This window comes from Pleurodeles waltl, chromosome 4_1, assembly GCF_031143425.1.
Source record: "Pleurodeles waltl isolate 20211129_DDA chromosome 4_1, aPleWal1.hap1.20221129, whole genome shotgun sequence".
NCBI classification, from domain to species: domain Eukaryota; kingdom Metazoa; phylum Chordata; class Amphibia; order Caudata; family Salamandridae; genus Pleurodeles; species Pleurodeles waltl.
The window spans coordinates 73,417,052-73,430,229 of record NC_090442.1 but is presented as its reverse complement, the minus strand read 5'-3'; the positions used below and the strand labels follow the sequence as shown (position 1 = coordinate 73,430,229).

Here is a 13,178-nt window from a genome sequence, read left to right as displayed (position 1 = left end):
GATATATTGGGCCGCAGTATAAAGCGGTAATTTCCCGGTATAGCACGGTACACGATGATGACAAAAAATTATATGATTGGGTAATGACTGCCCTTACCAAATTAAAAGGCAGTCATATTGTTTAGACCACACTTTGGAGGTGTTTTGGTTTTAAGTGTAAAAATACTGTCCTCCTGTGTTATAAGTGTATAGCAAGGGTTGAGTCAGTTTTTATAAGTGTGTAAAGGTAAGTAAAAGATGTTTTGTTACTCTAAATATTTCAAATAAAGTTTGTGGAGTATCAAAGTACTACCATATTGTGTAGACCGCACTTACTATACTTTGTGGTTTCTAGTGGTGAATATAGTGTAGAACAGTGTTTTTACATTTTTAAAAACATTTTTGTAACTCCACTTTACTACAGTATATTTACCCTTAAAACTCAGAACGCAGTCTAAGTGTAGTGGAAACAATAGTTTGCCCTTCTGAAATTGAAAGCTTGAAATATTGTCCAGGCCACACTTTTGTGTGTGTTCTGGGCTGTAAGTAGAAATATAGTGTAATACAGTGTTTTTTTCGATTTTGGCATATTTAAATTGTTTACAAAGTTTTTAAGAACACTGTAATACACTATATTTCAAGTTCAAATCCAGAAAGCACACTATGGCCTGATTTAGGTCTTGGCGGATGGGGTTACTCTGTCCACAAACGTTACTGATATCCTGTCCGCCATATTACGATTCCATTATATTCTATGGAAATCATAGTATGGCGGAAGGAATAGCCATCACGTTTGTAACAGTGTAACCCGTGTGCCAAGATCCAAATCAGGCCCTATGTGAACAATTCTAAAAGAAAAAGATTAAATCTGTAATAACTTTTAAAAAACAACACTGTAATACACTATATTTCCTCTTAAAAATAGTGTAGTAGTGTTGTTTGTAAATATTTAAAATTATTTAATTAGTTTTATTTTTTTTAGGTAGCGCTGTAGTTTCTAGGTATTACCGCAGTACTATATACACTTTAAAAAAAAACAATTAAATACATAAAAATTTGAAAATACACTGTCCTACACTAAATATGTGAAATATAGTGTAGTGCAGTGTATTTTTGTTTACATTTTTTACATATGTATTTATGTATTTTTTTAAAGTACGCCAGTACTTCCTAGGTCATAGCACAGTACTCCATAAACTTAAAAAAAAAATATATAGAAAAATATAAATAGTGTTACCTACCTAGGACCACATTAATAAAGTGGTAATAGGTAGGGGAAAACATAAAAACTACAACTTACCTATATTTAAGGCCCTAACCCAGAATACAGCCAAAGTGTGGTAAACGCAACGTGGATGCCTTTAACTTTTGTAAAGCCAGCCATTAGTCAATCATATGCTACCTTGTCATCAGCCAGTACCTCGATACACCACAATATTACGGCATGATAACACAGCCTGAGATATAACTACGTTTTAGTGCCTTATAAGTCCAAAACGGCTGAATGAATGTGTTTTCATGAAATCCCAAACAAGATCCTCTTCCAGACCATAATATATATTTGTGCCACATTTCATTAAAAATCGTTTAGCCCTTTTGCCGCAGTCTAAAAGTAAAAAAAAAAAGAAAAAAAAATCCATTGAAAATGCATTGGCTGGAAAACAACTTTTGGGACCCCCTTTTTTTCTTGGCAACACCTTGATGTATTACCACAAAACTTTGCATTGTCCCCTTATGTAGAAAAAATGATAAGACTACAAAGTTTTGTGGAGCTTCGTCAAAAGGTAGCAAAGTTTATTAGCAAGAGGAATTCCTAGCTCTGGGAATCCTAACTATAACTACAGAGTGGATTAGATAGATAGATAGATAGACAGACAGACAGCTAGATAGATAAATAGACAGATAGATAGACAGACAGACAGACAGACAGATAGACAGACAGACAGACAGACAGACAGACAGACAGACAGACAGACAGACAGACAGACAGACAGACAGATAGATAGATAGACAGACAGACAGACAGACAGACAGACAGACAGACAGATAGATAGATAGATAGATAGATAGATAGATAGATAGATAGATAGATAGATAGATAGATAGATAGATAGGAAGAAGCAAGCAGGGAACCCTCGGTAGTTCCCAAGTTTAGGTGGAGAGCAGCTCCTATATAGAGCACCCTACTACACCAGCGACACTCTGAATCTGCTTATCCCAAATGTCTGTTTTTCTAGCAAAGACTTTAAGCATAGGATTGGCCGGTGCCACTCACACAGAGATAGAAAGGGACAAAGGGCCTCATTACGGGTTTGGTGGTCGGACGAGCCCACAGCCAAACTCGCGGGGAGGACGCCACTGTCATACCAGCGGCATCTCCTCCCCCCAAGCATATTACAATGTTCCCACTAGGCTGACCGGCGAGAACATTGTATCACGTGTTCCTGATGGGCTGACCGGCGGGAACAGTGCTACGATACTGGTCTCGGCTCCATTATGGAAGTTGAGGCCAATACCGTAGCACACCAACACCATCTGAATGCACACTCTCTACAAGGCAGCAGTGCGCATTCCGATGGTGTTGGGCAGGGGGGGGCCTGCCCTGTCCATGCCATGGGTTTGGGCAATGCAGGGGCCCCCCTGTGGCCCCCAGCACTGGCTTTCCTCCAGCCTTTCCGTGGGGGGGGTGACCACCACGAAAAGGCTGACAGAAAGCTGAGTTGTAATTAGCCAGGCGGCGCTGAGATCAGCACCTCTGTGGCAGAGTGCAACTCAGATCGCCATCAGCCAGTCAGGAACGATGTTTCTGGCGGTGACGGAGGTCCCCTGACGGGTCCGCCCGCTAGGGTGGTAATGTGGCGGTCAGACCGCCTGGAGTGCAGCGGTCTGCTCGTCACCACAAGGGTGGCTCATAATGAGGCCCAAAATCCTTCGCTATTTTTACAGGAAAGTCTTTAAGCACAAGATTAGCAAGTGCCCTCCATGCTTAGCGGTAAAATAAGAAAAACCTTTCACCACTCAGGCTTGGAATTGGTAAAATACCATCCAAGCCAACCTGGGCTTAACAAAAGCAACCCCAGACACGTGTCTCACTCTCATTATTTTTATTCAGAGAAGTATAGCTGTGTAAATATTGGAAGATGTGTCTCATTGAAGGTAAGAATATTTGAGAAAAATGTCAGCTTTTGGATGTGTCTGTACTGGAGTTAATTCTAAAGCAACAAGTCACCCAGAGGAAAGGTGAGCAGTTAAGAGCTGAAAAGCTGCGTGTATCAGTGTCTCTTCGTTAAGAATTAATGGAAAGTTAAGATCAGGTGTTCAATCAGCCTCCTATTGACCCTGCTTTAAGGTGTGTGATCAAGCAGAGTGAATTATTAATGTTGTTCATCCCAAGAGCTGATAACTTAAAACCTGTAGTAGTAAAGGCATTAAACTTTAACCGTGTTTTATAATCTGTAAATGGATAAGACGCTTGATAGTACACGTGCACCTGGAACATTCAGTGTTTAATGGGGAGGGGAAATATGATTTCTTTATTAAGACCCCACAGTCTATCAGTGAGGACCCAGGACCTAGGGTTGTGCTCCTGGACTCCTCATTCATTGGCTAACAAAATCCTTCTTAAGTTCCTAAGCATGGGTCACATTCACAGAGGACATCACTTGCCACAGAACTATACACTTCTCGTGCCCTCAGAGACTATGCAATCGTATACCATCACCACCGCCTAGTGGATTCACTATAAAAGGTGCCCTCCTATCGTCATGCTCATTGATCACCCGATGCCCTGGTGATGGTTTACTTTTGTGGATAACGTGTCGTACTACGTCCCTTGTCTCTTCACGTGCTCCGAGTATCCACGCCGCCTTGTGTTGCACACTTTACGTTTCTCTGCGTAAGTGCCCCTAAATGCATTTTCTATATTCATGTATTGTATGCACATTTCTCATTCATAAACCTGTGTTTGTATTTTCTGGCTCTTGACAGTTTTCCTCATCCCTGCCGCTGTGTCCCCTGCGGCCCCGCCCCCCTCGCGCCCCCATTCGCCACTCCCTCCCACCTCCCAGCTGCTCCTCCCTCCCACCTCCCCTTCTTAATGGCGGCCGCTGCGCGGTGCCGAGTGTGACCCCCTGACCTGCCTTAAGGCCAGGAGTACACTCAACACGGCAGACAGCTCCACAATCCTGCCTCCGTGACCCAGACCCTGCCCCTGGTGTTGTGAAGAGTTCGTGGCCCTCCACCACCCGCAGGCACCCGGCTGCCCCTCATCCCCGGTGCCTAGTGGTAGGCGTATCTTGCATTTACTGTATTTTTGTAATCTGTTTTGCACTCTGTTTCCCCGTACTTTAGTAATTTTCTGTGCCCATTGCTGCTGCTCCGCTTTTCTGCCCGTTTTTTTCTGCCTGGTTTGTACTTTCCGGCTCTTGCCAGTTTTCCTCGTCCCTGCCGCTGTGTCCCCTGGGGCCCCGCCCCCCTCGCACCTCCATTCGCCACTCCCTCCCACCTCCCAGCTGCACCTCCCTCCCACCTCACATTCTTAATGGCGGCTGTGCCGCACCGTAGGCGCGCCAGAGGCAAGCCCGTCTGCACCCGTCCACGCCTGGACCACGCCCAGCGCCCGTCCCCCTGGTCCACGCACCGCCTGCATCCCCAAGTGCCTCTATCCCTCACAGAGCTCCTTGCTCTCAACCCCGGACTACACACCGCCTACACCCAAGCTGACCCCAGACACACCCACGGACCTTTCACATGTCACTCATGCCACTTCTCCTGCAGTCACACCAACAAGCACCACAACAACACCAAACACCCCAATCACTTCAGCTGCATCCTCCTTAACACCCGCTCTGTCCACAAGCACGCCATCGAGCTTTGGGGCCTACTCACCACAACCTCTCACGACATCGGCTTCCACACTGAAACATGGATGAACCCCTCATCGGAACCCGACATCGCCATAGCCATCCCAGAGGGATATAAAATCACCCGAAGAGACCGTATCAACAAACCAGGAGGAGGAATTTCCATAATACACAGAGATTCCATCAGGATTTCCACCAACAACACCCTGGACGCCGCAGAGCACCTACACTTTCAGATACACATCAACACCAACACCACCTTGAGAGGAACCCCCGTCTATAGATCACCAGGACCCCAACCCCCATTCTGTGACACCATCGCCACCGCTATCAGCTCCCACGCCCTCGCCTCCACGGACTACCTACTCCTCGGTGACCTAAACTTCCACCTAGAGAACACTAACGACTGCAACTCGACTGCCCTGCTGGACAACCTCACAAACCTCGGCCTCAAGCAACTGGTCTCCTCACCCACCCACTCAGCTGGTCACACGCTTGATGCCATTTTCTCCTCCAGCAACCACATCGCCTTCACACACACCACTGAACTGCATTGGACTGACCACCACTGCATCCACTTCTCCTTCCTGAAGCCTACCACCCACCACCAACAACATCCTATCCCTTACCGCAAATGGAACAAGATCTCCAAGGAACAACTGATCTCCAACCTCGCCCAAGCTCCACCACCCATTACCAACGACTCCAACGCCGCCGCCCTCAACCTCACAAGATGGCTCGACGTATGCACGAACTCCCTCGCCCCTCTCAAAAAAAACAACAACACCCGCACCAACAAGACAGCTCCCTGGTTCACCACAGAACTTCGGACTTCCAAACAAGAATGCTGGAAATGTAAGAAAGCCTGGCGACAAGAACCATCAGCGAGCAACTTCTCCGCCCTCAAGTCAGCCATGCGCAAACACCACCAGCTCATCCGGACCACCAAACGTTCCTTCTACAAAGAACGTATATACGACAACGCACACAACAGCAAGGAACTTTTCACCATCATTAAAGAACTCACCAAACCCATATCCTGCACCATCGACGCTCCGCACTCTCAAGACCTCTGCGACTCCCTCTCCAGCTACTTCCACTGCAAGATCGCAGACATACATGAAAGCTTCATATCATCGCCACCCACCACCACCGAAGCAGCACCCTGCTGCACCATCTTGCAGAACACCTGGACCCCCACCAACAATGAAGAAACCAGCAAAACCATGAGCTCCATCCACTCAGGCTCCCCAACGGACCCCTGCCCCCACCACGTCTTCAACAAGGCTAGCCAAATCATCGCTCACCAGCTCCGGGCCATCATCAACAGTTACTTCAAGACCGCAACCTTCCCAGATATTTGGAAACACGCCGAAGTCAACGCCCTGCTCAAAAAACCCAAAGCAGACCCCGAAGACCTCACAAACTAATGACCCATCTCTCTACCCTCCTTCCCTGCAAAGGTCATAGAGAAGATAGTAAACAAACAACTGTCCCGCTTCCTGGAGGACAACAACATACTCGACGTCTCCCAGTCTGGATCCCGCAAAAACCGCAGCACTGAGACCACCCTCATCACCTGCACAGACGACATCAGGACCAGACTGGACAGGCGTGAAACTGTCGCCCTCATCCTTCTAGACCACTCTGCAGCATTCGACACCGTATGCCATCAAACCCTTCGTACACACCTTTTCTATGCCGGACTTTGCCACAAAGCCCTGGACTGACTCACCTCCTTCCTTTCCGAAAGAACCCAAAGAGTTCGCCTCCCCCATTCCAGTCCAAAGCCACCAAGACCATTTGTGGGGTCCCCCAAGGATCCTCACTCAGCTGCACCCTCTTCAATATCTACATGGCTCCACTCATCAGCGTCGTCCGCCCCCACGTCCTCAACATCATTTCATATGCCGACGACACCCAGCTCATCCTCTCCCTCACGAGAAACCCATCTACCGCCAAGAACAGCCTACACGCTGGACTCCTCGCCATTGCTAGCTGACAGCAAGCCACCTCAAATTGAACTGAGGAAAAACCGAGATCATCATCTTCGGACCCAACAAGACAGCATGGAATGACTCTTGGTGGCCTACCACCCTAGGACCTCCCCGACACCCACCATCCACGCACGCAATCTCGGCATCATACTTGACTCGTCCCTCTCCATGATCAGCAAATCAACGCCATATCGTCCTCATGCTTCAACACCCTCTGCATGCTACGCAAGACCTTCAAATGGATTCCAATTAAAACCAGAAGAACGGTCACCCACGCCCTCATCAGCAGCAGACTGGACTACGGCAACGCCCTCTATGCAGGGACCACAGCCAAGCTTCAGAGAAAACTCCAGCGCATCCAGAACGCCGCCGCACATTTCATCCTCAACCTCCCTCGCCACGAGCACTTCTCTGACCACCTCAGATCCCTACACTGGCTGCCCATCAACAAAAGGATCATCTTCAAAATCCTAATCCATGCGCACAAAGCCAACCACGAGACCGGACCGGCCTACCTCAACGAACGAATCAACTTTCACATCCCAACCCGCCAGCTCCACGCCGACCTCGCAACAGTCCCCCGCATCCAATGCACAACCTCTGGCGGCAGATCCTTCTCCCACCTCGCCACCAAAACCTGGAACTCCCTCCCCACCAACCTACGCAAGACACAGGACCTCCTAACTTTCAGAAAGCGCCTCAAAACTTGGCTGTTTGAGCAGTAACAGCCACCCACCCACAGCGCCTTGAGACCCTACCGGGTGAGTAGCGCACTTAAGAAATGTGATTGCTTGATTGATTGCTTTATTTAGTATTAATTGCATATGTTTATTATAATGTTTGCCTTATTATAGGTTGATAGTGCAGCAATTGCTTATATATTATGCTTTTATGTAAATTATACTGTAGCAGATTTTAGTAAATGTGCAACAGAATTCAGAGGGTAATTCTTGCATTTTACATCAATAATTACGAGGTGTGGACTACTCATAAGAACAAGAAAAGGGTAGCTCCTAGCTGAATGCCATTGGCTCACTGAGCCAGCCTTATCTATACCTTTCAGGGCTTAGAAGGCCATGGTTGAGCCAATGTTCATCCTTCTCACAACGAGGTAGCTGTTTGAAAACAAATGTATTATCCAACAAAGGTATGCATGTTAGATGCCATCTGAGAAACTCATACAGCAAATTTAGTGCGAGGAAGAATTTTTTTAGAGGCTAGGAAAGGAGGGTTACCATAGGGTGGTTTCTTCGTTCAATGCTTTGATTTGATGAATAACATCTTAGCACCATCTCATATGTAATAGTTTTAAAATATACTGTTTAATATAGTCTGTACTAGATCAAGGTATTAATTTTATTAAAGCCTTTTAAATACACAGGGGCCGATTCTGAGTTTGGTGGACGGAAAACTCCGTCCGACAAACTCCAGACAGGGTGGCCGCTGCCTACGTGGCACCTTCTCCACCAGAGTTATTAAGAGTTTCCCACTAGGCGGAAACCTGAGTTTCCGCCTGCTGGCCTAGCGGGAAACAGGCTACAGCATTGTCTACAGCTCGTAATCAAGCCTGCGGCAATGCTGAAGCCAGCAGGGTGCACGAGCACCCTCGCAATGTTCGCTGTCTGCAAACCTGCAAAAACATGTCACTTAGTCCACCTGCATGGTCATCTTTGGGCACAATCATGCATTCATAATGTACAATTTTCTCAAGGGATTGTGCTTTGTGTGTAACTTTCAGCCCTGGGCCTCCTAGTCATGGGGCTGCTACTTTCAGAGATGACATATCTTATTATAGAACTGTGCTCTTCACAGCCAGATGGCCATAGACTGCCTAAACCTCTTTTCTTTGCCCCCCCAGCCCTGCATTCACAATGCACATGCATCTCACTCTGAGGTCTCCTAGGTGCAAATACCCAATGAGCATCCTTCTTCCTCCATTGCACCCCATGCTCACCTTACAGCCCTGGCGCTGGTTCTTCCCGGATGGAGATCCTGTTCCCATGAATTGCAATTCCAGCTCCTTGGTCATCGACTCCTTCCAATCTAGAAACACAAAGCAAGGTGTCACGAGGGCGACTCTTGTGCTGTGACTAGCAAAGTCAGGCATCAAATGCAAGGAAGGAGACTCTTCTGCCAATAGCAATGTAATATACAGGTTAAGGGGCAGCTATATGATTTTCTGGAATCCGATGATCTTCTTGACCAGTCTCAACCAGGCTTTCACCCTTTACATAGTGCAGAGACAGCTTTTCCAGCCGCCACAGATAACACTGGAATGATCTGGGTCAGAGGAGTCTCCGCCACCCTGATCTCACTCTCAGCCATACTGCACACTGCCACACATGCCCAGAATTCAACACCTAAGAATGGAAAATAGAGGAAGCGTGTGTGTTGTTGACCCCACACTCCCTGACAGTTACAGGAAATGACAATGGCTCAGACACAAAGGAGCATATTTACAAAAAAAAGTGATTGCGCGTGGCCTTGTAGATGTGGGTCTGCACTCTGCGATGCCGGAGCCCCAAAAAAAGTGATTGACCGGCGGCGCAAGGGACTTATAAATATACCCCAAAGCTTCCAACCCAGTGAGCGACAGTACAGAATGTGACGATAAAGAAATGATGTAAGCTGATGAGGCAATTTTGGATTTTTGGCTGTGCCTACAGTTTGTGCCACTACATAGCACTCTCTGGGTGTTTTCATTCTAATAAAAAAATAAAAGGCGTGCCCCAGGAGGAGGTACAGTTATTATCATAAGGCGAGATCTCACGTCGACGGGAATAACACCAGCAAACATTGCCACATATCCACACCTTACGTAATATGTCGATTTGTGTTCACTGAAACAGAAGTTCCTTACATTGATCACAGCAAGTGCCACAAAGCGATAATATAGAAGAGGATTTATTATTCCTTTCTTCCACTCCAGGGGAACTTCACCAAGAGATGGTGAATAGTTCACTGTGTTCAAAGGTGATGACTTCCATGCAGGATTGTAGGAAAGAAACAGGGCAAATATCATCTGGGGGGCCTGAGGTAAGGGTGTTTGGGGTCAGTATGGTTTCTTTTAAGTTAATAGAGCAAACCTTATCCCAGTTTACTGCTGACATGTTTGCTTCAGTGGGGAGGGAATCATAAAAAGAGGTGGATGAGAATTTCTTGTTTCTAAGTGCATTTTCTGGATTTTAGAGACAAAGCAGGCCAATTCTTCATAGACTAATTCTTCACATAACTTTTGTAAGGAAAGGGACTGTGATAACAAACTGTGGTTCTAAAATAAGGTCAGTGTTTTAAATATTTCCCTGGTAAGATAAGAAGTCTCTCAAATTTGCTTCCAAATGTAGCCAGATTTAACTATAAATATTTGTTCTTGTATAGTTTCAATGAAAATCTGAGACTACTGGGCCCTGTATATTATCCATGTGAACACTGAAGTCACCTTGTGCTTAGCAAATCAGTATTTGGAAGAGACATATTTAGGGCGGCCCTTCCAAATACTGGATTGCAGTGCTAAGTATGAATGTTTTGTAACCGAATTACTATCCCAGAACATCCATTTTTTACAGACACTTCAAGGATAGTGGTAACCATTTCCAAATGGGGAGGGATCCCCATGGGACCCATTCCGCTTTGTGAATGCTGAAACAAATATTTTTAAGAGCAAGCAGTGGTCCAAGGGACCTCTACCTCCGCTTAAAAAAATGAAACTTATGACGTTTAATTTTATTTTGTTGAAACTCATCCTGTTCTGCTTTAAGGGAAACTGGCCGCATTTATAAAACATTTCTTTATTAAAAAGCAGTTACAGACACAGTGGTCTGCTGACCTCAGGTGGCCGCCATCCCTGTGATGGCTTCAATTCCTAATGGTTGCATATTGTGACCTACCTCATTAATATTTGTCTGGTAGGTCTATTTACGACCCGGTTAGGAATCTCTATCTGTAGTTTGTATGTTTTCTTACATTAGGAATTGCAATATCCTAATTGCAATTCAGTAAAAATCACAATTAGGGAATCGCTGTTCCTATTTTATGTACATATGGCCCAAGATCTTGGCTGACTATCAGCACGACATGCGGACTCAGTGTGGACAGACACTGAAGGGCTTGCCTTTGGTGTGGGTTCAGCACAGCATGTGCGCTGCAGTGGGTTTGTTGCCCTTACACAGTCCACAGGACTCCTGGTCTTCAAGAGACTAGAGGGCTGCCTCTCAAATTGTGAGATCAAAATAACTCTACTAGTTCTTATCGCTAGATGTTAGATAACTGCTCCAAACTCCCTACACAAAACAGACCCTTGGACCAGGGAGAAAGTATGAAATGCAGCAGGTATATTAAAACGAAGTTAATTACAATATTAAAAAACCTAAAATGCCTATCAAGCCAGTTGCAAAGAGCAATGTACCAGCATAGCAAGCGCAATGAAAAGTTAGGTGATATTACAGCGAGGCACACACAAGTACGTTCAAGGAAATACGGTAGTCCCAAGAACCTTTACCTCAGAGGGCTAAGGTAAAGGTCCTTAAATGATATAATATTCTTTAAAAATATATTCTCCAATAGTAATATTATATTTCGTATGTTGAAAATCCAACAACAGTCAAAATTTTAGGGATATTTAAAAGTTGAGGTATCAATGCAACCTTAGTTCACTCTCACTAATAATTAAGGGTCAGATGTAGAAAGCATGTTTGAGTTCACCAAGGGCCTGATTCGCAGAATCGAGGTGTTTGTGAGCACAAAAATGTTTTTTTAAAAGGCAGTCACCAAACTGAGATTCTACAGAATTGCAGTTTGGATTTGCGATTCGGTGTTCGGAAGGAGCGTGTCAAATACCGAATCGAAGTGGTATATATTAATGTTTAGCACCCATAATGCAGTCGCAAAGCATTAATATTTTACTGACAACTCAAAGCACATGGTAACTCTTTCACAAAATAGAAGGGATCCCTAAGAGACCCTTCCCTTTTGCGAACGTAAAAAAAATGTTTTCAAGAGCAGGCAGTGGTCCCACAGACCAGTGCCTAATCTTAAAAAATGAAACTTAAACAATTCATATTTTTCTTTTGAAACACAGCCTGTTCTCCTTTATGGTAAAAGGGCTGAGTTTCAAAGAAAAAAAGACTACTTTAGTTAAAATCATTTTCACAGATATGGTGATATCAGGCCAAGGAGGCCACCACACCTGTGACGGCCATCATTCCTAATGAGGGGCAAACTGCAACCTATCTCATTAATATTCATGTGGGAGGTCAATTTGCAACCCACTAAGAATTGCTAATTCAAAATGTAAAGTTTCATACATTACGAATAGTGATTACTAAAAAGCGATTTGGTAAAAATTGCTATTTTGAAATCACTATTCTTAATATTCGTACACCTGGTCCTTGAGTCACTGGCAAACACCAGTCATCTCAATGCACTGCATAAAACCACACCCTGCTGGAAAAATATAAACATAACACTAGAGTAAACAGGCGTGGGAAAATATTATTCATTTAACAAGCATAAAACATAACACACAATTAGCAATGATCTCATTCAGCGCTGTGTAAACCCTACATATAACAAAGGTTCTGTAATTGATCTCATCCTCTCTAAGGGGCTGTCTGGAGTTGGAAGTATATATAGTCTGATCTCCTTCATAGTCCTTCCCCGCTGACTCCCTACATAATCTCAGTCAGTAGTCAACACAAAAATATTCAGTTTAAATATCTGACATCAAAACCTGGCCAATGAGGAGTTTAGCTGCCTTAGCACAGACTGAGTGAGTGGATTATTACCGCACATGTTACTCTTGCGTGAACCTGGGTGGGATGGACACAGGTGGACTGCCCACCTTTCCTGGTACATGTAAATCTTCTCACATCCTGATCTAACCAAGATGTTTTATTATGTCCTAGATGAGTTTGTTCCTTAAAGTAAAAAGATCTCATAAACTTAGCCCTTGTCTCTTAAAGACAACAGGAAAACTGTGAGGGCTGTTGAAAGAACAGGAACCCTTACCCAATAAGAAACCCTCCTGTCTACTCGCCGAGCCAACAGAAGATCTTAGAAGAAACTTATCCACAACTCCACAGCCTCCTATCTAAGACTGCAGATAGACATGGATAGGACCTTCCCAAGAAAACTTTCAGTTGTCAAGGATTTGCAGTCTTCCTCCTAGAAACATGAGCTCCATAAGATCAGGTGTGCTCCCCCCACAGTTCTCTTTAGAGCAGTGCTTAATTTGTAAAAAAAAAGTTTTAAAGCTGCGGTCCTCATCGGGAGTCCACTTCCACCGCCCATTTCCACTCCCAATTACATTATCAACACAGCTACTAATCATCACACTCCTTCA

The 13,178-nt window shown here is 45.1% G+C and overlaps 1 protein-coding gene across 1 annotated transcript in view; it reads right to left on the bottom strand.

Moving 5' to 3' along the window:
* Positions 1-13,178, bottom strand: part of ARTN (artemin) — a 122,128-nt gene that overhangs the window by 23,305 nt on the left and 85,645 nt on the right. The window contains exon 2 of the mRNA XM_069227821.1: positions 8,793-8,881. Coding sequence (XP_069083922.1) covers positions 8,793-8,867 — 75 coding nt within the window. The 5' untranslated portion in view covers positions 8,868-8,881. The remainder of the gene's footprint in view (positions 1-8,792; positions 8,882-13,178) is intronic.